Here is a 26,624-nt window from a genome sequence, read left to right as displayed (position 1 = left end):
AATGGCCCCCTCAAGGATTGAAGTCACAACCCTGGGTTTAGCAGGCCAATGCTCACTCTATATCCTAATAAAGAGGAAAGGCTAGAGGTTAATAAAGCACTGGAAGGAACTAAAGAGAAAAAGGTCAAATGAAAAAGAGCCCCATTTAACTACACCCCATGAAGGCAGACACCTAACTATTGACAAATATTATAAGTGTTCATATATAAATGCAAGAAGTCTAAATACTAAGATGGGTGAACTTGAGTGCCTGATATTAAATGGTGTGGGAGTGGCATATATGTGAAAGAAAGCAAAGAGTCAAATATCATAAGAATCTTAAATGATCCAGACTGTACCATGGAATCTCTATGGATAGAAATTCCTTGCTTGAATAATAAGAGTATTGCAGTGGGAATATACTACCGACCATCTGACCAGGATGGTGACAGTGAATGTGAAATGCTCAGGGAGATTAGAGAGGCTACAAAAACAGAAAACCCAATAATAATGGGGGATTTCAAGTGACCCCATATGAACTGGGTACCTGTCACCTCAGGACAGGATGCAGAGATAAAATTTCTGTACCCCATCTTGAAGCAGCTAGTCCTTGAACTGACAAGGGGAGAGGCAATTCTTGATTTAATCCTAAATGGAGCACAAGATCTGGTTCAAGAGGTGAATATAGGTGAGCTGCTCAGTAACTGTGACCAGGATGCAATTAAATTTAACATCCTTGTTGTGGGAGTGGAAGGAAATATCACCACAGTGACACTGAACTTCAAAGAAGGGAACTACACAAAAATGAGAAAGCTAGTTAAACAGAAATTAAAAGGAACAGTCACAAGGATGAAATGCCTGCAGGCTGCATGGAAACTTTAAAAACCACCATAGAGGCTTAAACTAAATGTATATCCAAACAACCAAACAAAAAACACAGTAAGAAGACCAAAAAAATGCCACCATAGCTAGGGTGACCAGGGACAGCCCTGATTTTGGGGTCTTTTCTTATACAGGCTCCTATTACCCCCACCCTGATTTTTTTGCACTTGCTGTCTGGTCACCCTAACTATAGCTAAACAGCAGAGTAAAAGAAGCGGTTAGAGACATAAAGGAATCCTTTAAAACGGAAGTCAAATCCTACTAAGGAAAATAGAAAGAAGCATAAACTCCAGCAAGTCAAGTGTCAAAGTATAATTAGGAAAGCCAAACAAGAATTGGAAGAGAGTGAACACTTTTTTAAGTACATCAGAAGCAGGAAGCCTGCCAAACAGTCAGCTGAGCACTGGGTGATTAAGTTGCTAAATGAGCACTCAAGGAAGACAAAGCTGTTGCAGAGAAGCTAAATGAATTCTCTACATCAGTCGGTCGTCACTGCAGAGGATGTGAAGAAGATTCCCACATCTCAGGTGACAAACTGTCCCAGATTGAGGTGTCAGTAGAGGAGGTTTTGTAACAAACTGATAAACTAAACAGTAATAAGTGACAAAGAGTCCTGTGGAACCTTATAGACTAACAGACGTATTGGAGCACGAGCTTTCATGGGTGACAAAGTCTGACAGAGTGGGTATTCACCCATGAAAGCTCAAGCTCCAATACGTCTGTTAGTCTATAGTGCCACAGGACTCTTTGCTGCTTTTTACAGATCCAGACTAACACAGCTACAGCTCTGATAGTAAACAGTAATAAGTCACCGGGACCAGATGGTATTCATCTAAGATTCTGAAGGAATTCCAATATGAAACTGCAGAACTCCTAACAGTGGTATGTAACCTATCACTTACATCAGCCTCTGTACCAGACGGCTGGAGGGTAACTAACATAATGCTGATGTTTTTAAAAGGCTCCAGATGCAATTCTGGCACTTCAGTACCAGGCAAATTGATTGAAACTATAGCAGAGAGCGGAATTATCAGACACAAGGATTAACACAATAGGGTGTAGAAGAGTCAACAAGTCTTTTAAGGGGAATCACCTCACCAATCTACTAGAATTCTTCGATAGTGTCAACAAGCAGATGAACAAGGGTGATCCAGTCAACACAGTGTACTTGGACTTCCAGAAACCTTTGACAAGGTCCCTCACCAAAGGCTCTTAAGCCAAGTAGGCAGTCATGGGGGAGAGGAAAGGACCTCTCATGGGTCAGTTATGGGTTGAAAGAGAGGAAACAAAAAGGGTAGGGAATAAAAGCCAGTTTTCACAATGGAAAGTGGTAAATAGCAGGGTCCCCCAGTGCTCTGTACTGGGACCTGTGCTCTTCAACATGTTCATTGACGATCTGGAAAAGGGGGTAAACAGTGAGGTGACAATGTTTGCAGACAATACTAAATTACTCAAGATAGTTAAGTCCAAAGCTGCCTGTGAAGAGTTCCAAAGGCCTCTCACAAAGCTGGGAGACTGGGGAACAAAATGGCAGATGAAATACAACATTAATAAGTGCAGAGCGATGTACATTGGAAAAAATAATCCCAACTATACATTCAAAATGATGGGGTCTAAATTAGCTGTCACCTCTCAAGAAAGAGATCGTGGAGTCATTGTGGATAGTTCTCCGAAAACATCTGTTCAACTGCAGCAGCAGCCAAAAAAGCGAACAGAATGTTAGCAGGGCCAGCTCCGGCTTTTTTGCCGCCCCAAGTGGACAAGAAAAAAAAAATTAAAACCTGATTGAGCTGCCGCAGAAGTGCCACTGAAGACTGAAGCGGAGCGATGGAGTTGCCGCCGAAGGGCAAGCGAGGGACGGACTCGCCGCCAAATTGCCACTGGAGACCTGAACATGCTGCCCCAACAGCGGACGAAGTGCCACCCCTTTCTATTGGCCACCCGAGGCACCTGCTTCCTTCGCTGGTGCCTGGAGCAGGCCCTGAATGTTAGGAATGATTAGGAAAGGGATAGATAATAAGACAGAAAATGTCCTAATGGCACTATATAAATCCATGGTACACTCGCACTTCGAATAGTGCCTGCGGTTCTGGTTCGCCCATCTCAAAAAAGATATATTAGAATTAGAAAAGGTGCAGAGAAGGGCAACCAAAATGATTAGGAACAGCTTCCGCATGAGGAGAGATTTAAAAGACTGGGGGACTGTTCAGCTTGGAAAAGAAACAACTAAGGCGGGATATGATAGAGGTCTATGAAATCATGAAAGGTGTGAGGAAAGTGAATAAATGTTATTTACCCTTTTGCATAACACAAGAACCAGGGTCACCCAATGAAATTAATAGGCAGAAGGTTTAAAACACACATAAAAGGAAGTACTTCACACAACACACAGTCAAACTGTGGAACGCATTTCCAGGGGACATTGTGAAGGCCAAAAGCATAACTGCGTTCAAAAGGAATTAGCTAAGTTCCTTGAGGATAGGTCCATCAATGGCTGTTAGCCAAGATGGTCAGGGGCACAACCCCATGCTCTGGGTGTCCTTAAACTTCTGGCTGCCAGAAGCTGGGACTGGACAACAGGGGATGGATCACTCAGTAATTGCCCTGTTCTGTTCATTCCCTTTGAACCATTTGTCATTGGTCATTGTCGGAGAACAGGATGCTAAGCTAGATGGACCATTGGTCTGACCCAGTGTGGCCATTCTTATGTGAAGACCAATGCAAAGAACTCACATAGCTTCGCTGCAATGGCTGTGTCTTCCTTGAATGCTCTTTGAATGCCTTAGCAGGACAAGGTGAGGGAGAGACAGCTCAGTGGTTTGGGCAGTAGTCTACTAAACCCAGGGTTATGAGTTCAATTCTTGAGGAGGCCATTTAAGGAACCAGGGTTAAATTCTGTCTAGGGATTGGCCCTGCTTTGAGCAGGGGGTTGGACTAGATACCTCTTGAGGTCCCTTCCAACCCTGATATGCTATAAAGTAGTATCTTTTATTGGACCCAAATATTTTGGTGAGACACCAGCTTTAACATCTTGGTCATCCAATGGCCCATTGCTTGTTTGGCAAGCTTTATGTTTCTGAGGTACTTTACAAAACTCTTACTGTTACTTTCTTAGTCTTTAGCAAGTAGCTTCTCAAATCTTTCTTGGCCTGCCTTCAGATACTGTTACACTAATCTGTCAGAGTTTATACATCACACTATTAGCCTCCATAGGATTTGACTTCTAAATTTTACACAATGCCTTTTTGCCGCCAACAGCCTTCATTACTCTGCTGTTTACTCAGAGTGGCATTCATTAGGTCCTCTTACTGTCTTTTAACTAGTTCCCCAGGATGCTTGCAGGCATTTACGACTTGGGACAGCTCCTTTTCAATTTAAGTCTAACAAGCATATCCTCATTCTTGTGTAGTTCCCCTCTGTAAAGTTAAATGTTCCTGTGAGGGGTGTTCTTTGGTATTATCTCCCCTACAAGGATGTGGAATTTAATTACATTATGGTCACTATTACTGAGTGCTTCATCTATAGTTACCTCTTGGACCAGATCCTGTGGTCTACTTAGGACTAAATCAAGAATTGGCTCTGCCCTTGTGGCTTCCAGGACTAGCTGCTCCAAGAACCAGTCATTTATGGTGTCTAGAAATGTTCTCTCTGCATCATGCCATGAGTCAATATGAGGATCGTTGAAGTCACCCAGTGTTATTGCACTTCCTGCTTTTGTGGCTTCTCTAACTTCTCTTAGCTTTTCACAAGAACTATCACTTTCCTGGCCAGATGATGAATAGTATGGTCCTACCGCTATACTCTCTTTAGTCAAACATGGAATTTCTAACCAAAGAGATTCCATAGTACCGTTTATTTCATGTAAGATTTATGCTTTCTTTAATGTATGGTGCCACTTCCCCAGCAGTGTGACTTACTCGGTCATTCCTACATATTTTATACTCTGTACTTCCATGTTCTAAGGATTATCTTCATTCCACCAGGTTTCCATGATGCCTGTTATACGGACATCATCCTGTAATGCCAGGTATTCTGGTTCACCCACCTTAGTATTTAGACTTCTAGTATTTGTATGTAAGCACTTGTACATTTTGTCAATATTCAGTTCTTTGCCTTCATATGTTAGATTTAAATAGGATTCTGTTTCATTTGACTGTTCCCTACCTGGACTTTACCAATTTCTTTCTTAAGTGAATAGCTCCTACCGGCCTTAAAATCGATGCGTCTATAACAAAAGTATCACCCTGTGGTAGGAGAGGAGCAGTGCCTGCCGTAACAAGGGCCAAACGAATGAGGCACTTGCCTCGGGTGTGCAAAGAGGAGGGGCGCAGCTCTACGGCGATCGGCGGCGCTTCGGCGGCAGCAATTCGGTGGCGGCTCCCTGAGTCTGTGTCGGAGGGAAGAACCTGCTGCCAAATTGCCACCACCGCTTCATTCATTCTTCGATGGCAATTCACCGGCAGGTCCTTCTCTCCGAGAGGGACTCCGGGACCCGCCACAGAATTGCCGCCAAGGAAAGAATGAAGTGGCAGCAACAATTAGGCAGTAGGTCCTTCCCTCCAACACAGACTCAGGGACCCGCCACCAAATTGCTGCCAAAGAGCCTGGAGCCGGCCCTTGTCTCGGGTGCAAAAATTCCTTGTTACGGTTCTGGAGAGGCGTTCCAGATGGCATGGACAGTGAAAAACTCCAGGTCTGAGGCAGTCATCTGGGCTCTGATGTCCCAGGGGGCTGGGCCTGCTTGTGCCTTTGCAAAGCTGATTCAGAAATTAAACGAGACCCCCTCAAGAACAGGACTTTCCCACCCATCTGGATTCCAAGAGCACGGAAGGGCTCCCCCTGCACAGATTTCAGGGTGGGCAACGGTTACCTTTCTTTTGCTCTCTCAGATGGTCATAGGCTCTGTCTGTATTTGCCATCCAGTGCTGGCCTGCCCCTGGAACACCAGCAAAGGACTGAGAATGTCTGACTAGAGAGAGAAAGAGAACCTGGTCAGTCAGTTGGCAGGGGCTATGTGACACAGGCACCACAGGGGCCGGGCCCAGCACGCCCTGTCCGGGAGCAAACAGCACCACGGCCACAGTCACTAGGGGCTGGCAGGGTCCTTCCTCATAGGCCTTTCTATGAGCCAGCCAGTGCAGCACATTCCTGCTAGCGGGGCTGCATCCATCCCTGGGAAGGGAGACGGTCCCTCATTCACCTCAGTCTCACCTCTCCCTTCTCATGGACTCCTGGGTGTCCTTAGCCAGAGCGTAGGGAAATGAGGCCAGGTCAGTGTCAGGGCTGGGATGGGGGAGGGAGAGCAATGGAGAAGCCTGCACAGTATGTTCCAGGTTACTAGCCAGTGGCTCAGGGAGCTCAGCCCTGAATGGGTACGTGCAGCGTCTAGACTCCAATTCCCAGGCCAGAGCAAAGGGCTCGGCAGCTGGAGATGAGAGGAAGCTGCTCAGAAGAGATTTCCCAGGGTGGACGAAGATGGAAACATCCCCAGCAAAGGAAACTTGTCCCAGCTCAGCCCCTGGCCCTGGCACTGGCCCCGGGCACTGGCCACAGAACGGCCTCTGGCACTGGGCCCTGGCACTGGCCCTAGATCTGGCACATCCCCTGGTGCAGGCTCTGGCACAGCCCCTGGCCCGGCCCCTAACTCTGACCCTGGCACAGCCCCTGATGCTGGCCCCGGCATGGCCCCTAGCGCTGGCCCTTACAAGCCAGAATCCCTGAGCTGCTGTGGACATGTGGCTTGCCGAATTAATTCCTCTATGGCCACAGCCTCCCTCCAAGCTAGGAACACTTTCTCCCGAGAGTGGGGAGACCAGGACAGCTGCCCAGGGATACAGCCCTCCTTGGGAGCCTGTAACAGGCCCTGTAAGTGAGTCACTCATATACAGACCCCTGGTAAGCAGCTGTCCCTGTGTGAGAGCAGTTGGAGTTCAAGCCCAGCTCCCAGAGAGGCAGGGGCGTTTGCTGCTCTTCCAGCAGGTCACTGCTCCCTCCAAGGGCATCCCACAAACCCAGGCAAGAGAGACCAGAGGGAGACCTAGGAGGAGGCAGGGTCTGGGATGGCAAAGAACTAACTCCCACTCTGCTCCCCACGGAGCCCGCACTCTAGTACTGTGGTGACCCAGAGTGGGTATCCATCTCTGCCGCAGCGCAGGACGCTTGGGGGGTCACAGTCATGAGGCACCCAGGCCTGCCCCAGGGCTGGGGGCTCGGAGGGGAGCACAGCTGGAGGGAACCTGCCCCAGGGCTGGGGGTTCGGAAGGGGGCACAGCTGGAGGGAACCAGCCCCAGGGCTGGGGGTTCGGAGAGGAGCACAGCTGGAGGGAACCAGCCCCAGGGCTGGGGGCTCGGAGGGGAGCACAGCTGGAGGGAACCAGCCCCAGGGCTGGGGGTTCGGAGAGGAGCACAGCTGGAGGGAACCAGTCCCAGGGCTGGGGGCTCGGAGGGGAGCACAGCTGGAGGGAACCAGCCCCAGGGCTGGGGGTTCGGAGAGGAGCACAGCTGGAGGGAACCAGTCCCAGGGCTGGGGGCTCGGAGGGGAGCACAGCTGGAGGGAACCAGCCCCAGGGCTGGGGGTTCGGAGAGGAGCACAGCTGGAGGGAACCAGTCCCAGGGCTGGGGGCTCGGAGGGGAGCACAGCTGGAGGGAACCAGCCCCAGGGCTGGGGGTTCGGAGAGGAGCACAGCTGGAGGGAACCAGTCCCAGGGCTGGGTGCTCGGAGGGGAGCACAACTGGAGGGAACCTGCCCCAGGACTGAGGGTTCGGAGCGGGGCACAGTTGGAGGGAACAAGCCCCAGGGCTGGGGGTTCGGAGGGGAGCACAACTGGAGGGAACCTGCCTCAGGGTTGAGGGCTCGGAAAGCAGCATAGCTGGAAGCAACCTGCCCCAGGACTGAGGGTTCGGAGGGAGGCACAGCTGGAGGGAACCAGCCCCAGGGCTGGGGGTATGGAGGGGGGCACAGCTGGAGGGAACCTGCCCCAGGACTGAGGGTTCGGAGGGAGGCACAGCTGGAGGGAACCAGCCCCAGGGGTGGGGGTATGGAGGGGGGCACAGCTGGAGGGAACCTGCCTCAGGACTGAGGGTTTGGAGGGAGGCACAGCTGGAGGGAACCAGCCCCAGGGCTGGGGGTATGGAGGGGGGCACAGCTGGAGGGAACCTGCCCCAGGACTGAGGGTTCGGAGGGAGGCACAGCTGGAGGGAACCAGCCCGAGGGCTGGGGGTATGGAGGAGGGCACAGCTGGAGGGAACCTGCCCCAGGACTGAGGGTTCGGAGGGAGGCACATCTGGAGGGAACTTGCCCCAGGACTGAGGGTTCGGAGGGAGGCACAGCTGGAGGGAACCAGCCCCAGGGCTGGGGGTATGGAGGGGGGCACAGCTGGAGGGAACCTGCCCCAGGACTGAGGGTTCGGAGGGAGGCACAGCTGGAGGGAACCAGCCTCAGGGCAGGGGGTATGGAGGGGGGCACAGCTGGAGGGAACCTGCCCCAGGACTGAGGGTTCGGAGGGAGGCACAGCTGGAGGGAACCAGCCCCAGGGCTGGGGGTATGGAGGGGGGCACAGCTGGAGGGAACCTGCCCCAGGACTGAGGGTTTGGAGGGAGGCACAGCTGGAGGGAACCGGTCCCAGGGCTGGGGGTCTGGGGTGCTGAGCTGGCAGGTACCGGCTGATCCGCAGGCACCTGGGCACAGCACAGCTCCCCTCCTGCCAGGCCCCATGCACCAGGAAGTGACTGCCCAGCCTCAGCAGCAGCTCCCGGGGGAGGAGGCTGGAAGGCAGGGGCCAGGGAAGGGGGCAGCCAAGGGGAGAGGCTCCCGCTGGGTATGGGACTCACCTACAGGCGCCCCCCAGCCTGGGCAGGGACAGTGTGACAGCAGCAGATGCGAGAGGCCGCTATGGGGGCAGGATGTCAGCGCCCAGCTGACTGCGGCTCTCCAATCGGGAGGCAGCAGGGCCCCAATGCTGGGGTTGGGGTGGGGGGGTACAGCCACAGGGCACCTGCCCCTGTCCCAGTGCTGGAGGTTTGGGGGGACACAGCCACGGGGCACCTGCCCCTGCCCCAGTGCTGGGATTGGGGGGGCACAGTCACAGGGCACCTGCCCCAGTGCTGGGGGTTGGGGGGGGCACAGTCACAGGGCACCTGCCCCAGTGCTGGGGGTTGGGGGGGCACAGTCACGGGGCATCTGCCCCTGTGCTGGGGGTTGGGGGGGCACAGTCACAGGGCATCTGCCCCTGTGCTGGCATGGGGGGGGCAAAGTCACGGGGCACCTGCCCCAGTGCTGGGGGTTGGGGGGGGCACAGTCACAGGGCACCTGCCCCAGTGCTGGGGGTTGGGGGGGTCACAGTCACGGGGCATCTGCCCCTGTGCTGGGGGTTGGGGGGATCACAGTCACAGGGCACCTGCCCCAGTGCTGGGGGTTGGGGGGGCACAGTCACGGGGCATCTGCACCAGTGCTGGGGTTGGGGGGGTGCACACGGCTCTGGGCTCCGCCAGGCAGGTCTGGGAGAGTGACAGGGCAAAGGACAGTGGGAGAGAGGGAATGGGGCAGGACAGACAGATGGACAGAGAGAAGGAGGGGACAGTGAGCGAGCACAGCACCCTGTCCAGACCCCAAAAGGCAGGTGTGCTGGGTCCCTTGGCACAAAGTCTAGCAGGATCCCCCAGCCTAAGCCTCCTTCCTGCTGCTCCAAGCCCCCCTTGGGTAGTCACTGAGAAACCTCAGTGTTAGCTGGGGAGTGGGGGCCACATGCTCCCAGCCCGTCATGCACACACACCTTGAGTCACACACACGCAGGCTTTCTGAGCTTGTAACACAAGAAATGTGTGGCGTGTCTGAGCCCTGTGGTGACCACACAAGCCAGCCAGGATGGGGAGTGGGGCGTTAGAAGCACAGTATCCGATGAGAGCTCCCCTGCTCCACACCTAGGTGCACTCTGGGGGCAACAACTGACAACCTGACCAAGTTACTCTTTGCTAGCTAGGTATCCCAGAGCTTGTCAGGTGAGTTTGACTCTCAGATAAACAGCGTGGGGCACAAAGGAGCAGAGTTGAGAAGGCCAGGGAACCCCAGAAACATCCCCAGCCCGTGGAAAGAGCCTGCAAGATGGTATCAGGTGCCCCTGTATAACAGGGCAGTGTAGTGTTATCCCACTGTCCCAATGGGAACGAAGGCCCAGACAGGCGAGGTGACAGGGAAATTAAACCTAGGTGTCCAGAGTCCCAGGCTAGTGCCCGACCCAAATCACAAGCCATCCTGCCTGTCTTTGTTGCAGCCTTCCCCTGAGTGCTTGGCTCCTGGCACAGAGGAGCAGCCCTGCCTACACACAGCCCCTAGAATCCTTCCAGACACAACCTTGTGTGCGGGTCTCAAGGAAGCTGGCCCCCATACACTGCTCCCATCTACCATGCTCTGCTCTCCTGCACTGTCCCATCCTCTCTGCCCGTCTCCCCGGCATCACTTCCCAATCACCACACACAGCTGCTTCCTGGGTGCCTGGTCCTAGCGCAGAGAGGAAGAGCAGGTGCTCAGACTGCAAACTAGGAAAGGAAACGGGCAGCTTACGTTGCTTGGGAGGTCTTGGATTCTTGGACCCTCTGCTCTGCTTTCTCTCAGGAGACGCTGCCCCAGAGCGTGCTCCAGCCTGACTGTGTGCACATGCCTCTCCCCTGGGGCAGCAGGCTCTGGACACCTCCATGCCGAGTGGCAGCTCTGGGACCTGGTGGGAGGGGAAGGCCATAGTTGGGAAGGTTCTGCTTCGTGGGAAGAGCGGGGAGAAGAGCACAGACAGGTCTGAGCTGTCCAGGAAAGGCAGCACTTCCCGGTGTGGGGGGGAGTAGGCCCCTATGGGGGACAGGCGGATGGGGAGCAGTTCCTCCGGGGAGAAGGTACCCAAGACTCTCCCCTTATTGCTGGCCAGGAGGCAGACTTCATCACAGGACAAGGTCTTCAGCGTGGGGCGAAAGGACGAGGTGAAGAGGGCAGGAGACTTCAGCTCAATGCTCTCCAAGCTGGAGTTAAGGGAGGGGATCAAGGGCAGGGGAGGTGCCACTGGGTCTGCGCTGCAGTAGAGAGGCTTCCCGTCGGCCGAGAAATGGAAGAGCAGAGGCTGGAACGGCAGCATCTGAGGCCTGGGGCAGCGAGAGAGGGGAGAGCCAACTGCAGGCAGGAACATTGCAAAGAAATGCAACCAAAACCAGGGGGGCATGGAGAACACAGTGGGGGGAAGGGGGAATACAGGAGCATGGAGAACACAGCGGAGGAGGAATATGGATGGGGGCATGGGGAACACAGCAGGGGAAAGGAGAGTATGGAGAACACAGTGGGGAGGAATACGGGGGCATGGAGAACACAGCGGGGGGAATACGGGGGCATGGAGAACAAAGTGGGGAGGGATATGGGGGCGTGGAGAACACAGCGGGGTGAATACAGGGGCATGGAGAACACAGTGGGAGGGAATACGGGGGCATGGAGAACACGACGGGGGAGGAATACGGGGGCATGAAGAACACAGCGGGGGGAATATGGGGGCATGGAGAACAAAGTGGGGAGGAATACGGGGGCGTGGAGAACACAGTGGGGTGAATACAGGGGCGTGGAGAACAAAGTGGGGAGGAATACGGGGGCGTGGAGAACACAGTGGGGTGAATACAGGGGCATGGAGAACAAAGTGGGGAGGAATACGGGGGCGTGGAAAACACAGCGGGGTGAATACGGGGGCATGGAGAACACAGCGGGAGGGAATACGGGGGCGTGGAAAACACAGCGGGGGAGAATACCGGGGCATGGAGAAGACAGCAGGGGGGGGAATACGGGGGTATGGAGAACACAGCGGGGGGAAGGAGAAGGGAGTATGGAGAACACAGCGGGGGAGGAATACGGGGGCATGGAGAACACAGCAGGGGAAAGGAGAGTATGGAGAACACAGTGGGGAGGAATATGGGGGCATGGAGAACACAGTGGGGGGATACGGGGGTATGGAGAACACAGCAGGGGGAAGGAGAAGGGAGTATGGAGAACACAGCGGGGGAGGAATACGGGGGCATGGAGAACACAGCCGGGGGATACGGGGGTATGGAGAACACAGCGGGGGGAAGGAGAAGGGAGTATGGAGAACACAGCGGGGGAGGAATACGGGGGCATGGAGAACACAGCAGGGGAAAGGAGAGTATGGAGAACACAGTGGGGAGGAATATGGGGGCATGGAGAACACAGTGGGGAGGAATATGGGGGTATGGAGAACACAGCGGGGGGAAGGAGAAGGGAGTATGGAGAACACAGCGGGGGGAAGGAGAAGGGAGTATGGAGAACACAGCGGGGGAGGAACACGGGGGCATGGAGAACACAGCAGGGGAATACGGGGGTATGGAGAACACAGCGGGGGGAAGGAGAAGGGGGTATGGAGAACACAGCGGGGGAGGAATACGGGGGCATGGAGAACACAGCAGGGGGGAATACGGGGGTATGGAAAACACAGTGGGGGGATACGGGGGTATGGAGAACACAGCGGGGGGAAGGAGAAGGGAGTATGGAGAACACAGAAGGGGAGGAATACGGGGGTATGGAGAACACAGCGGGGGGAAGGAGAAGGGAGTATGGAGAACACAGCGGGGGAGGAATACGGGGGCATGGAGAACACAGCAGGGGAAAGGAGAGTATGGAGAACACAGCGGGGGAGAAATACGGGGGCATGGAGAACACAGCAGGGGAAAGGAGAGTATGGAGAACGCAGCGGGGGAGAAATACGGGGGCATGGAGAACACAGCGGGGGGAAGGAGAAGGGAGTATGGAGAACACAGGGGGGGAGAAATACGGGGTCATGGAGAACACAGCGGGGGAGGAATACGGGGGCATGGAGAACACAGCGGGGGAATACGGGGGTATGGAGAACACAGCGGGGGGAAGGAGAAGGGAGTATGGAGAACACAGCAGGGGGGAATACGGGGGTATGGAAAACACAGTGGGGGGATACGGGGGTATGGAGAACACAGCGGGGGGAAGGAGAAGGGAGTATGGAGAACACAGAAGGGGAGGAATACGGGGGTATGGAGAACACAGCAGGGGGAAGGAGAAGGGAGTATGGAGAACACAGCGGGGGAGGAATACGGGGGCATGGAGAACACAGCAGGGGAAAGGAGAGTATGGAGAACACAGCGGGGGAGAAATACGGGGGCATGGAGAACACAGCAGGGGAAAGGAGAGTATGGAGAACGCAGCGGGGGAGAAATACGGGGGCATGGAGAACACAGCGGGGGGAAGGAGAAGGGAGTATGGAGAACACAGGGGGGGAGAAATACGGGGTCATGGAGAACACAGCGGGGGAGGAATACGGGGGCATGGAGAACACAGCGGGGGAATACGGGGGTATGGAGAACACAGCGGGGGGAAGGAGAAGGGAGTATGGAGAACACAGCCGGGGGATACGGGAGTATGGAGAACACAGCGGGGGAGGAATACGGGGGCATGGAGAACACAGTGGGGGGATACGGGGGTATGGAGAACACAGCAGGGGGAAGGAGAAGGGAGTATGGAGAACACAGCGGGGGAGGAATACGGGGGCATGGAGAACACAGCAGGGGAAAGGAGAGTATGGAGAACGCAGCGGGGGAGAAATACGGGGGCATGGAGAACACAGCGGGAGAAATGGAGAGAGGCAGATATGTGGGCATGGAGAACAAGGGGGTGGAAATCAAACAAACCAGGAAGCATGGAACAGAAAATGGACACCCCCCAATAAATCAGAGTGAGCCATTCCCAGGGCAGCAGCGACAGGGTGGCAGGGGGAGGAGAGAGAGATGGAGAGACAGTTAGCTCAGAGGAGTCACAGCACACACACAGCAACTTCACAACCATGACGACACATGGACACGCCTGTGCCCTCTGTCACTGCACAGGCCCCAACCTGCATCGGGAAAGGGTCTGTGGGGGCCCAGCCCCAGCCCCAGCCCCAGCCCCTGGGAGGTTTCCCCAAGAGAACAGGACAGAGGGACGGAGGTGCTAAGGGCCAAGTGGCTGAGCATGATGAAAATATGGAGGCAGCCTTCAGAGAAAGGGAAATTCAGTCCTGGTCTCCCTCAGACCCAGAGTCCTGGGGCACCCTTCTCAGGAGCAGGGAGCCAAGGCTGTGCTGTCCCCCACTAACAGAGACATTCCTCCAAGTGCCAAGACATGGCCACTCAGGCACAACACTGCAGCCCGGTGGGCCAGCAATGTCCACTGCTCTCCCTAGAGATACTTGGTTTGCTCAGGGTCTCTGGAGCCACTGAACCAAGGGCTCCTCCTACCAACCCACAGGAACCAACGGAGCACCAGGAACCACCCACCCCAGGTAGGGCGCAGGAGGAGAAAGAAGCTATTCCCAGACACTGAGGACAGCCCTAGGAGCCCGCCAACCCAAGGGCTCTCGGGGACCTTGGCTGGAAGCGGGGCCCAGCTCTGCTATCAGCATTCCCTGCAGTGCTCTGTCCCCCATCCTGAGCCATTCTCCATCACCTGCCCCTAAAAAATCCCCTTCAGCCCCCCAGATGGAAACACCCACCCCACTGAAAGCCCATTTCATCTCTCAGCCCAGAGCAGTGTGCGACCCCAGCAAAGCCTCGTGCCCAATAAGGCAACCAAGTGCATCCCCGATGGTCCCTGGGCAGAAGCTGCTCAGGGATCCCACAAGGCTCAGGGTATCCCAGAGCTCTTAGGCTAGGGCAGGACTTCTGCCTGCACCACATTCTATCTGAGGGAACCTGGGCCAGGCTGTCTCCCCAAGTCAACACTCAGGGAGCTGCAGATGGATCAGCTGTTTAACCCATGGCCTTGGGTTCTGCCTGCCACCTAGCTCAGTGCGTCCCTCTCCCCCTGCAGTCAAACAGGCTCCAAGCCCCTTATGCCTGAGTTTGCACTGAAGTGGTGAGCTGCAGCACACCCATGGAGGAAGGAGAGTGCAGCCGGGAGGGAAGGGAGTGTATGCGAGGAGAGGCTAGGACAAGGAGGGTAAGGGTGGGATGCCTCCTCCCAGTAAAGGGGCTCTGTCTTCTGCAAAGCAGCTGAGCTGCACAGAAATCATCTGCACAGCATAGCAAAGAACTGGCCAGCTCAGTGCACAGATGCAACATGCATTCACCACCACTTCACTCTGGCAACCTGTCCCATAAACCTATCCCAGCCCCACCCCACTGCCTCAGCTCAGCCCTACACACCCATTTCAGGCACACCTAACGCAGTCTGCCTGTGCCAGGACCCTGCACCCCAAGCCGAAGCCAGTTCCACATCCCCCAGCCCTGCAGCCCGCCAGGAATGGGGCAAGTGGAGAGACAGGTGGGGTTAGTGATGGAGATGGGGGTGTGCCAGGATCAGGAGAAGGAAACCCTGTATTAACCCCATGGGGACTCTGCAGCTCTGTCCCCAGGGAACACAGGCCTCCATACATGGGGAAATGTCCCCAACCCCAGTCCAGTTCTGGGGAACCCCTATAGCAGAGGAGGGGGAAGTGCCTTGATAGCAGCTGGTGCTCTTACCCTCCTTGCAGGCTCTGTGTCCTCTCTGGGCCTTCCCCGACACCCAGAGATCCCCCTCCGGTCCCCCGAGCCTCCAGCCCAGTGCCTCCTTATCACAGCCAGACCCAGGCATCTTTCTCCTCAGGACGTAGCCCTTCAGGGGTCGCACCCCTTCCTTTGCATCACCCGGTAGCCCCTCTGTGATGGGCTGCAGCCCAGGCCGAGACTGCCTCCTCGTCTGGTGGCTTTCCATAAGTGCCAGGAGGTGCCCATCCAGCTGTGGAGCCAGCACCCCGCCGGGGCCCTGGAGCCTGCTGCTGCCACTGGAGACGTCTCTGCCCATTGCTGCTTGCTGGGGCTCAGGCTGCTCCTGGTATGCTGCTCTGTCCCCTGGCTCCCAGGCCAGCTGGCCCTTCTGCTTGTTGATGGCACTGCGGTACCGGAGCTCCTTGAACGTGGTCACCTCCCTCTGGCTGCAGCTGGGGGGCTTTGCCTGCTCGTCGGGCTGCAGCTGGTGCCCAGGTGGCTCCAGGCACAGGGTGCTGCAGCAGGTGAGCTCATTGGGGGGTGGCAGCTCCTTGTCAGGGGAGAATACAATTAGCCAGTCGCTTCGGTCCTTCCTGGCCTGTGGGGTGGGTGGCCCAGCCATGTTCCTCTTCCGCTTCTGAGCCAACTCATGGAATGAGGTGATGTTCTTCCAAGTGGCATCTCTGCACTGGTCTCCAGGGGGCACCTCTGTTGGGGCAGGCCTCTCCACTCCACTCCTGTTCAGCACCTGCAGACCCCTCTTAGCCCTCGGGGGCACTGGGGGGGGAGCCCTCACTGAACTGTTCAGACTGGGGACCCACTTTCCTGGTGCTAGCGCAGACAGACCACACGGTTGGATTCTTAGGGCAGGCAGGGCATTGCAGTTGGAGTCCAACTCAGCACAGATGCTGGTAGGGAGCGGTTCTGCCATGTTCTCCTGCCCACCCCCACTGGGAGAGTCAGCGTCATCAGATGCGGAGTCAAGCAAACTGCTGCTGCACAGGCTGTCTGGCGTCTCCCGGGCCCCAGGATCTGGTCGCTCTTGTACCTGGAGGTTGAGGTTAGCATCTCTCCCATCAGATGGTTCCCCTTTGTCAGTCAGTGAGGGCGCATCATGGGCATCCTCCAGGGGGACGATGTTTGGCTGATTGTCAGGAGATAGGGCCTCTTCACTGGGGAATGCCTTGCAGTAAACAGAGACTGGTGTGTCATCCAAACTGAAATCAGAGCAGCTGCTGACAGAGGAGGAAGCCAGGTCTGAAGGGGAAGCCACCTCCTCCTCAGTGTGCAGGGAAGGGAAATCCTCCAGGAGAGGCTGGTTCCGAAGATCCAGTGTTGGGGTCTGTTGCGGGTGGGACTTGCAGCACCGGCACTGCATGGAGGTGTTGTTGGAGTTGGCATCGACTTGCTCCAAGGCACCACAGTTCTCCTGGCAGTCGTTGCAGCCTGTCTGGTCTCCCGGAGCCATTGTGACAGGGCCCTCCTGGAGCTCGGGTCGACGGGAGAGGTGCAGCCCCAGGGAGATGTGCTGCAGGTGGATGTGGTTGAGGTTGCACAGCAGACCTTTCTTTGGGGACAGCATGGTGCTAGCTGGCAGCACCTGGATTCCTCAGCTTGTCACAGGCCCCCACAGGCACGCTGCTCCGAACACCCAGCTCAAACTCCCTGCCAACAGCAAAATAGCTTATCAGTCACTGGAGCAGGCAGGTTATCAGCCAAATGGGCATGCACCGGAGGGACCAATTTATGGGGAGAGAATTAAGGGGCTGATCTGGGCAGCTCAGCTAAAGGGAGCGACAGCTCCAGGGTCCACAGATACTAGGAGGGCATGATGGGAGTGTAGGCTGCTACAAGGGGTCACAGCTGGGAGAAATGGGATGGAATCAGGAGAGAGAAAGTTGAGGGCAAGTAACAAAAGAATTCCCAGACAGTGAGATGGATCCAGTCAGGGAATCATCTCCCATGCGGGGCTGAGAGCCCCATCACCTCTGGACAGGGAGATGGGCCTGGCTGGGAATTGATTCCTCCTTGGCGCTGGACAATGTTCTAAAGTATCCAGTCTTAGGGAACTGCCCTGCATTTCTGGGCTAGGTAGAGTCTGTCCCATTTCTCTGGCCCTGGGAGCTGTTCTCTGGGATTTCACATCACGTGGAATGGTAGCTCTGTGGGTCACTGGCGCTCGGCAGGGGCAGCAGGACTGAGTTACCTCTGCCAGGTCTCCGTCAGCCAGTGTCTCAGCAATGCGGAGTCAAGGAGATGATGCCCTTGAAGGCTCAGCCTCGCTGTCAGGAAGGCTTCTGGGCTGTGCCAAAAGGCTCCCCAGCATCAAGAGGAGAGCAGCCAAAAGGCCGGGGTCGCGTCCAGGGAGTTGCTTGGCTTTGCCCCCACACATGGGCAGGCATCAGAGAAATGGACTGCAGGGATAGAAGAGACAAAGCACAGAGACATCACCACTGCTACTGCATGCAGGTCCCATTCCCCAAAGGAAAGCAGGAGGCAGGTCACATTCCCTGCCCCACCCCGGTGCCAGCAACTGCTCCTGACCTGAGGCCTCTCTTGAGCTTCCTGGTCCAGGTACAGCTGGTTTGTGTCAGCTGAGGCCATTGCACTGAATCTCCCAGGAGCTCACCCTCCACGTCCTTTGGTCCCCTCACCACTGCAGATGTGTGTGGCTGTCAGGGCTTTGCAGCAAATGGGGATTGCGCGTGTGTATGCTGATCTCTGAGGGGCCTCGGAGAATTTCGCAGCATGGCACTCGCTGACCCTAGGCCACAAGGATAGTTCTGCTAAACATTGCAGGAAGCACCACTAGGCCAAGTGATGCTGCAACATCCTAGCAGCCAAATGGCAATTTGTTCATTCCCCCCCACACCCCCAGTGGCAGCCCCTGCTGGTACCAACCCCCCACCTATGAGCTTGGAGAGAGGGAATTGGGGCATTTCAGGCTGCTTCACCCCACCAACATAAGAGGCAGCCTCTGCACTCGTACCCCCTCCTGCCTCCGTTTCTCTCCTCTCCCCTCCCCATCTCCATCTCTCTGGTCATCAATAATTCACAAGGAGGGATTTGTTCTCATGACAACCGCTATTTCCTGTCACGTGGACCTGCCCTCTGCACCATGCCCAGCCCTGTTGGACTCTGTGTGCCACACCCAGCTCTGCCCGGCCATCCAGGGAGGGTGGGTAAGGGGGAGTCCGTGGCTGGGACGAGCCACAGGTGGAGCCTGAATCAGCTATGGCCTGATGGATTTTCTTCCTGCTTGTTGGTTACCGCATCTCCAAGAGACTCACCAGCCATGAGTGGTAGGGAGACCCTCCGCTAACAAAGAGCGGGGACAGGCTGGTTTTGGGGGGGGTGGGAGGGGAGGCCTTTCCCCTCTGGGGACACTGGCTTTGATCCAGCCCTGGTGGGAGGTGCCGATCCACGACTCCCACATGAAATGAGTTGGAGGATCTCAAACCAGTTCTTCACAAACCACGTTTCACAATCCAGCCCCAGGCCCCTGTGCTATCAGTCTCAGCAGGCAGAACCTGGTGTCAAATGCACCCTGGGTACATGACCCCTCCTTTGACATCTGAGAGGGCTGGGGCCCGTTGGCAGGTGGAACGACGACAGAGGCTCAGGCAGGGCCAGCTCTAGCCATTTCGCTGCCCCAAGCATGGCGGCACGCTGCGGGGGGCGCTCTGTCGCTCGCCGGTCCCGCGGCTCCTGTGGACCTCCTGCAGGCATTCCTGCGGAGGGTCTGCTGGTCCCGTGGAGCATCCACAGGCGTGCCCGCGGGAGTTCCACTGGAGCCACCTGCCGCCCTCCCGGCAACCGAAAGCACACCCCCCGCGGCATGCCACCTCAAGCACGCGCTTGGCGTGCTGGTGCCTGGAGCCAGCCCTGGGCTCAGGCTCAAGGGGCTGCTGACATCTTTGCTCAGCCCCAGACACCTCCCCTCCCCAACAACTGCTGTAAAAATAAACCAGAGACAAAGCTCTGGGCTCCTCACTGCAATCCCTGCCCCTGGAGGGCAGTCCTGGTTGGAACAGCTCAAGAAAGTCACACTAGGGCCCAGCAGAGACTCCCAGCTCATCACACAGGCAACAGGAAACATCCTATTCCACAGATGTGTGTGTGTGGGAGGGTGTTACATTGTAACCTGCATGCAGACTTTTCAGCCTGTCCCAGCCCCAGCCCCGTCCCGGGTGCCTTCTGTCCTGTTAGCACATCAACCGGCACCAGGAGGACCTGGGGCACGACTGGGGCTCCTAGGCCCTGCACATTGCCCATAGCAATACGAGAAGGGCCTGCACGCAGGCTGCAGGTGGCGAAGTCTTTAGGAGGCAACACAAGCCCATAGCCTGTGCCCAGTTGCATGGAGGGGAGGCTGGTCTCAGTGCCAGGGAGCTGCTGCTGCTCCACTCCAGTGGATCCTGTAACCCTGCCCAGCAGAGAGAGGAGCATGGCCTCTCCAGCAGGGAGGGAAAGGAGCAGCTCTGCTCTGGCCTGGCCCCCGGGCTTTTCCCAGCAAGGCCAATCTAGTCCCCTGGTGCTGCCTTCCTGCCGGAGTGAGGGGGTCACCATCCACCCCCTCCCCGAGTCCATACTAAGAGCACAGCTGCTGGGGCTGGCAATCGGAGGAGGGCTGGAGCCAGGCTCCGATAGGGGCCACTCCCTGCTGAGCCTGGAGCGACCACAGGCAGCCTGCGATGGGACGCACACTCAGGGGAGAGGGGACGGGCTAGGAGCTGACCCCCAGCAGGGACAGGGGGCCTCCACGCTTCCTGCGGGGCAGGGGGAATCAGCTGCAGCCCGCAGAGATGTAACGGGCTGGCACTGGAGAGGGGTTACCACACCTGTGCCTGGCTGGGAAGGGGGGTGAGACCCACTGGCGCTGCAGCTCCACCAGGGCGCTGTGGGGCTTGGGGACCGGCCCCCTGAGGGGTGTGAGTCCCGCACCTGGACCAAGGGGTTCCCACCACAGCTGGGTAATGCCCTGGCAAGCTCCCTGCTGGTACTGGCAGCACAGCCAGGCTGGAGCATGCTGTGTCCCACAGGGGATGCTCACCTGTCCTTGCTGCAGGCAGCGCACGGTTGCCTAGCTCCTGGGATGGCTCTGCGGCTGGAGGGGATGGAGAAAGAGGCTGCAGCAGCTCGGCTGAGCTCACCAGCTGCAGGGAGGAGCCAGTGATGAGTGATCCATCCTCCGCCAGCCTCTGCCATTAACCCTCCCTGCCCCGGGCTGCAGACATCCTCATGCCTGGACTAATCTTCCATTGTCCGCCCCCCCTACACTGCAGAAATACCCTGCACTGGCTGCAAATCCAGGAACTGCCTGCACAAGAGAACCTCTACCAACCCAACCCTCCATCCTCACAAGGAAACCAGTGCTTACAACCCGCCAGCCTGGATCTGTCCTTCCACCCTTACGACCTGCTTTGCTCATTTGTCAGCTTTCACTCCCTGGGAGCCTCTGCATGCGGGAGTCTCCCCAACAGCCTGCTCAGGTGGGATGAGAGCGGATGCTCTGGACAGGCCCTTTACCAAGAGGCCAGATTGGAGACGCTCCCCTTCCCCAGGCCCATCCTGCCAAAGGAACACTAGTGGTGCAGCTAGGTCAGATTCTATGGCAGTTCACCAGCTCATCTCTGGGCCAGCTGAGCTCCTTGGGACCAGATCCCATGTCCACCCCAGGCCAGATAGGCAGCAAAACTGCTCACACCAGCTGAGCAGGGCACAGGTGTCACGCTCCCCCTTCCCTTCCATGCAGGCAGGTGTGCTGGTGAGAGAGGCAGAGGCTCTCAGGGCCAGGTGCCCCCCCATAATGACACAGGCAGCAGCTACAATAAATTATGTTTATTGATACAAATGCTTTGCATCTCTGCTATCACAGTTGATCTGTTACATGGACAGCAGTTTCTCCCACACACTCCAACAAGAGACCATATCAGACAGTATACGGTTCGTCATCCTCAATGGAATGGGCACAGGGGAGGCATCACCTTCCCCACAGCAGATGAATTTGAAGAGTCAGCTCCCATGCCAGAAGCTGGGCCTCGTGGAAGGAGGCCTGTCAATGCCTTTCCTGGTAGAGCCCTGAGGAGCCAACCCCGCCCCGTCATTTCTGACGCTTGTAGATCTTCTCGGTTAGGCCAAGAAAAATTGCTTTGGGGAGGTGGTTGGCATGTTTCTCAACCAGCTCCTCCAGGCGGCGGTAGCTGCTCTCCTCACACTCCTGGTAGGCTTCCCTCATGCCCACAGTTTCATACAACTCCTTCACCCTGGCCACCTTCTCCAGCGATTTTTGCCCATAGTTTTCCTGGAAGCCAAGGAACACGGTCAGACAAGGCCCAGCCCAGAATGCAGCTGCTGGCTGCCACAACCAGCTGCACTGGGAGCCATCATCGCCCCCTGTTCTGGGCTCTGCATCCTCCTGCCATAGGACTCAGCACTATATATTTCTAGATGCCTGTGACAAAGTGGGACTGTTCTTAATGCTTCCGCTGAATACTGTGTGGGTGCCTCAGTTTCCCCAATGCATTTCTTAAGTCTCTAGGTGGTGGGATAAAGGCCAGTGTGCATAAATCACTGACACTCTGTCTCCCAGGCAACAAATGGTCAGGGCCCTTCCCCCTAAGCTAAAGGTGAACAGAGAGATCAGGTGACTCTTGGCCTGGGAAAGAGACAAAGCCCAGAGGAGGAGGGGCTGGAGGGGGTGTCAGTTTGGGGCTGGCTGGGGATGAGGAGTGAGTGCAGACAGGGTTGTCTGGCTTTCTGGGCCCCAGAATGGACCCGGCGGAGGGATCCCATTCGCTGAACCGACAAGACCTGTTTTAGCCCGTGTTCCTGTCATCTAATAAACCTCTGTGTTACTGGCTGGCTTAGAGTCACGTCTGACTGCAAAGTGGAGGTGCAGGACCCTCTGGCTTCCCTAGGACGCCGCCTGGGCAGACTCGCTGTGAGAAGCGCATGGAGAGGCATATGCTGAATGCTCCCAGGAGAGATCCAGGACGTGAAGCCGTGTAAGCTTCCTGCTCTGACAAGAGTCTGCTCCATGGGAGAGGAGGCTCCCCAAAGCCCTGCCTGGCTTTGTGGGGAGCAGTTCCAGAGCATCGCCCAGGGACTCCGTGACAAACCCCGACTATTAGAGCCTAGTAGGTGTCAGGGTCTGCTGGCAGGACTTCTCATGAGTAGCGAGCTTTTCCAGATTCACATTCACATTCACTGTTCTGCCAACAGGTTCACTCTAGGGGAACAAAGCTGGAGCCAAGCTGGTGCCTCAGGGTCAGGACTGTTTCCCACCTACGCCAAGCTGCCTCCCCACCCTCTACCCAGCTGCTGCTGTTACCTCCAGGAGCTGCCTCTGCTCTGGCGAGACACGGTGCAGGCATTCCACCACCAGCCAGCTGCACTTGTTGTCCTGGATGTCAGTGCCAATCTTACCCATCACGTTTGGATCCCCAAAGCAATCAAGGAAGTCATCCTATGGGCAGAGAGCCAGTTACAGGCCTCCGCACTGTGAGCTTCCCAGTCCCAGTGCCCAGGAACACCCTGGGGCAGGGAGGAGTCTCCTACCTGGATCTGGAAGAACTCGCCCATCTCCAGCAAGATGGCTTTGGCATTGGCATGCTCCTCCTCGCTGTCAATGCCGGCCTGAGAGACGGGAGGGGCTGAGACACTCGCTGGCATGTTCCAGCACCTGCATCCCCCAGCCTGTTATATCCTTCCCCACCACCTTTCTTTCCTTCCCCACTTCACCTGATCCTCAGACACCAGCTCCCCTCCATCCCAGCCTCCCACCCCTTCCAGACCCCCCCATCCCCACGCCTGTTAACATGGGACCCCCTGTCCAGCCTGGCTCACACCCCATGGCCTCTGCATTGCTGTTTGAACCCACATAACCAGCAGCTGGAGCTACACTCACCATGTACATAGCAGCTGCAACCGGCAGGTAGAAGGAATAGAAGGCGGTCTTGTACTTAACGATTGCCTTGTACCTGCCAGACAGTATCCACACTCAGTAACACTGGCCTCAGGTCAACTTAAGTCCCTGTATCTGCTCGGTGCAGACACTAGGGTCACTTCCTGTGGGACAGGTCGGGTACAAGTCCTGCTCCGCAACAGGGGAATCAAGTGTCCCAGCTTGAGGAGACAGTGTCCCTTCTCCAGCTAGTTTGGAGGGATAAGTTGCTCCTGCAGGGCTGTCCCCAGAGCCCAATGGGCCTGGAAGAGAGGTAAGCACCCCTCTCTGACAACTCCCAAGCTAGACAGAGCTAGCAGAACTCCGAAGTGACCGGACTATTTGAGAGTTAAGGTCACCTCTCAACCTAGAGAACCGAGGACTCCACTCCTCCCTCACCAGGCAGGATTCTTTTGCCCCAGCACCTCACCTCTGCACAGTGAAACGACTAAGATCAACGTGGCCAGGCGGAGCAGTGATGAGGTCCAGTGCCTGTCCCAGCTCAGTCTGGTACGAGGTCTGGGGACAAGAGATGTTATGAACCCAACCCTACATGACAACGTTCATACTATGCTCTGAGAAGAGACCCAGGAGCTACCTACGTCAGGCAGCACATGGGGAGCCTGAGTGCCCACCTCCTCACCATCACTGAAGGTGGGGGCAGGAATTGCCATCTCACTGTCACTGCCTCACAGGCACTCCCCTCCAGTGCTGCAGGGATGCAGCCCCAGGGCAATGCACAGGAAAGGCAGAGACTTTCCAAGAACAAAGCAGAGAGATTTGAACAAGGTCTGAAGTGCCTTTGAGTGCAGTGAGGTGGGGGTGACCCAAGGATGGGAGATCTTGGGGCACAGGGACCAGCCCCACCTCCAGGAAGAGCTCAAGCAGGTGCACGTAGTAGGGCTGCCCCCGGCAGTATTTCTTCAGCAACTGGTAGATACAAGACTCGAGGAGGAAGGAATCATTCACAGCATCCAAACCAATTCCCTCCTGCAACAGAACAAGGACAGGTTACACCAGCAGGCCCAGCCACACAGGCACCCCCATGCCCACTTTCTAGAGACTCCTCCACCTCTCCCCCAATACCCCAGGCACCCCAGCCTCATTCTCACCCGCCCCAGTGCCCCCACTAAGACCTCAACAGCCTCTATTACCTTCTTATACCAGCAGGGTTGGCCACGTCGGGTGAGTGAGAAGTCCATGATATCATCAGCCACCACAAAAAAAGCTTGAAGCTACAATAAAAGGAGTTATAAGATAAACTTGCACTAGGCCCCATTACGGAGCTTCTGCATCCCAAAATCCCACCTTGACACTGAGATACCACCCCAATAAGAGCATCTTCAGCTCCAGGTTGAGCCCGATTCAGAGTAAACACTAACCAGCTCGATGCACCAGCCAACGGTCAAGGCACACTGGAAGCTTTCTGGGTCCTGCTGCTCTGGCCCCACTAGCTCCCGGAAGGCAGCCAGCACTGTCAGGCCCCGGTTATACTTCCCACCTAAGGTGTTGTATTCCAGAATCTGGAGAGGACACAAGGGGAAAGGAAGCTGTGCAGTCATCCCAGGAGGGCCTCATCCCACAGTTCCCTGCCCATGCTGCAGAGAGGTACAAAGCCCACCTGCATTGTACGCACTGTGAGGAGGAGCCTTTCGCTGGTCCCAGAGGGATGAAGGCCTTGCCTTACTATCACAGTACTGCCATACAATCAACAGCTAGGGACCTATCACACTAGAGAGCAAGAGCGACCGGAACATAGCTGGTCCAGTAAACCTGCAGGCGGCCGGAAACAATAGCTTGGGGGAGGGGGCTGCCCCATTCATCGCAGCGAGACGTTCACTCTGAAGCCTACAGACGGCAGTTAGCACCCAGGTCCCATGCTCCCCCCAGCCGTGCCCTGGCCCGGTAACCTCGAGCCCCCGCAGTCCGCGCTTCACCTCCTTCAGCCGGGCGACCGCGTCGCCCACCTCGGGGTGCTGGAGCCCATCTGCGGTGAGGTCCCGGAGCACCTGGGGGAAGAAGCCCAGGAAGGCCGCCCTGTCCCCCGCTGCCCCGCTCATCGCGGTGCCTGCAACAGGAGAGCCACAGCCTGTCTCCACTCGGCACCGCCCCCACCCGCCGCCGCTCGGAGAGCGACCCGCTGTGCCGCGCGGCACGCTGGGGCTTGTAGTTCTCGCGCTGCCGGAACCCCGCGGCAGACAGCGCCGCTCCTCCATCCACGGACTACAACTCCCGGCATGCCTCGGGAAGGGAGCGGGGCCCCGTGGAGGACCATGGCAGGCGGCAGCGTTCATTGGCCAGCTCCATCGTATGAGACGGGATCGAGAACTCTGAGCCAGTAGAAAGTGAAGGGGCGGGGCTACCCCTTACTGGGCCTTGTGATTGGAGGAGGCTAGAGGAGGGTTATGGGCGGGAACCTGCAAACGTTAACCCTTTAGATTAGGGTGTGAAGGGGGCGGGGGCTGAGGGGAGGGGGTTGGTGGGAAGGGGCGGGGAGGGGGCGGGGGCTGAGGGGAGGGGGTTGGTGGGAAGGGGCGGGGAGGGGGCGGGGGCTGAGGGGAGGGGGTTGGTGGGAAGGGGCGGGGGCTGGTGGGAAGAGGATGGGAAGGGGGCTGAGGGGAGGGGATTGGGTATGATGGGGAGGGGGCGGGGGCCGAGGGGAGGGGGTTGGTGTGAAGGGGAGGGGAAGGGAGCTGAGAGGAGGGGACTGCTGTGAAGAGTATGGGAAGGGGGATGAGAGGAAGAGATTGGGTATGATGGGGAGGGAAGGGGGCAGGGGCCGAGGGGAGGGGGTTGGTGTGAAGGGGAGGAGAAGGGGGCTGAGGGGCTGGGATTGATGTGAAGAGGATGGGAAGGGGGCTGAGGGGAGGGGATTGGGTGTGATGGGGAGTGAAGGGGGTGGGGGCTGAGAGGAGGGGGTTGGTGTGAAGGGGAGGGGAAGGGGGCTGAGGGGAGGGGATTGGTGTGAAGAGGATGGGAAGGGGGCTGAGGTTAGGGGATTGGGTGTGATGGGGAGTGAAGGGGGTGGGGGCTGAGCGGATGGGGTTGGTGGGAGGGGGAGGGGGAGGGGGCTGAGGGGCTGGGATTGATGTGAAGAGGATGGGAAGGGGGCTGAGGGGAGGGGATTGGGTGTGATGGGGAGTGAAGGGGGTGGGGGCTGAGAGGAGGGGGTTGGTGTGAAGGGGAGGGGAAGGGGGCTGAGGGGAGGGGATTGGTGTGAAGAGGATGGGAAGGGGGCTGAGGTTAGGGGATTGGGTGTGATGGGGAGTGAAGGGGGTGGGGGCTGAGCGGATGGGGTTGGTGGGAGGGG

General features: G+C 56.9%; 2 protein-coding genes and 1 long non-coding RNA gene across 8 annotated transcripts in view; all 3 read right to left on the bottom strand.

The window, feature by feature from the left end:
* Positions 1-20,556, bottom strand: part of RUSC1 (RUN and SH3 domain containing 1) — a 30,375-nt gene extending 9,819 nt beyond the window's left edge. The window contains exons 1-5 of one of the 3 annotated variants that reach the window (XM_050930041.1): positions 20,423-20,556; positions 17,576-17,783; positions 15,364-17,034; positions 10,421-11,014; positions 5,732-5,830 (exon numbers count right to left, since the gene is read on the bottom strand). In XM_050930041.1, the coding sequence (XP_050785998.1) occupies positions 5,732-5,830; positions 10,421-11,014; positions 15,364-16,951 (2,281 nt within the window). In that variant the 5' untranslated portion in view covers positions 16,952-17,034; positions 17,576-17,783; positions 20,423-20,556. The remainder of the gene's footprint in view (positions 1-5,731; positions 5,831-10,420; positions 11,015-15,363; positions 17,035-17,575; positions 17,784-20,422) is intronic. The other 2 variants (XM_050930040.1, XM_050930042.1) reach the window with 2 other exon arrangements.
* On the bottom strand, positions 7,226-8,472 carry LOC127037937 (uncharacterized). 3 transcript variants are annotated; one of them, XR_007770529.1, is made up of 4 exons: positions 8,386-8,472; positions 8,202-8,247; positions 7,926-8,017; positions 7,226-7,833 (listed from the first exon to the last, which is right to left on the bottom strand). It is a non-coding gene; the product is annotated as an uncharacterized LOC127037937 (long non-coding RNA). The 3 variants fall into 3 exon arrangements; XR_007770527.1 differs by lacking the exon at positions 8,386-8,472 and having other exon boundaries at positions 8,202-8,291; XR_007770528.1 differs by lacking the exon at positions 8,386-8,472 and having other exon boundaries at positions 7,972-8,017; positions 8,202-8,291.
* A 639-nt stretch (positions 20,557-21,195) lies between the features above and the next one.
* On the bottom strand, positions 21,196-25,445 carry FDPS (farnesyl diphosphate synthase). Of its 2 annotated transcripts, none has more exons than XM_050930111.1 (9): positions 25,252-25,445; positions 24,697-24,837; positions 24,469-24,549; positions 24,182-24,304; positions 23,745-23,833; positions 23,279-23,351; positions 22,930-23,007; positions 22,703-22,837; positions 21,196-21,673 (listed from the first exon to the last, which is right to left on the bottom strand). In XM_050930111.1, the coding sequence occupies exons 1-9, from the start codon at positions 25,372-25,374 to the stop codon at positions 21,473-21,475; spliced, it is 1,044 nt and encodes a 347-aa protein (XP_050786068.1). In that variant the 5' UTR covers positions 25,375-25,445; the 3' UTR covers positions 21,196-21,472. The 2 variants fall into 2 exon arrangements, with proteins under 2 accessions (XP_050786068.1, XP_050786069.1); XM_050930112.1 differs by lacking the exon at positions 25,252-25,445 and adding an exon at positions 24,936-25,224.
* Between the last annotated feature and the right edge of the window lie 1,179 nt (positions 25,446-26,624).

This window comes from Gopherus flavomarginatus, chromosome 20, assembly GCF_025201925.1.
Source record: "Gopherus flavomarginatus isolate rGopFla2 chromosome 20, rGopFla2.mat.asm, whole genome shotgun sequence".
Lineage (NCBI taxonomy): Eukaryota > Metazoa > Chordata > Testudines > Testudinidae > Gopherus > Gopherus flavomarginatus.
This window is presented reverse-complemented; position numbering and strand designations above follow the sequence as displayed.

Coding starts and splice junctions, on each gene's coding strand:
- FDPS (XM_050930111.1), bottom strand. CDS start 25,374: ATGAGCGGGGCAGCGGGGGACAGGGCGGCCTTCCTGGGCTTCTTCCCC. Junction 24,305..24,468: donor AACCCTGCTGGTATAAGAAG/GTAATAGAGGCT, acceptor GTTCTGTTGCAG/GAGGGAATTGGTTTGGATGC. Junction 23,008..23,278: donor TTGCAGCTGCTATGTACATG/GTGAGTGTAGCT, acceptor CCCGTCTCTCAG/GCCGGCATTGACAGCGAGGA.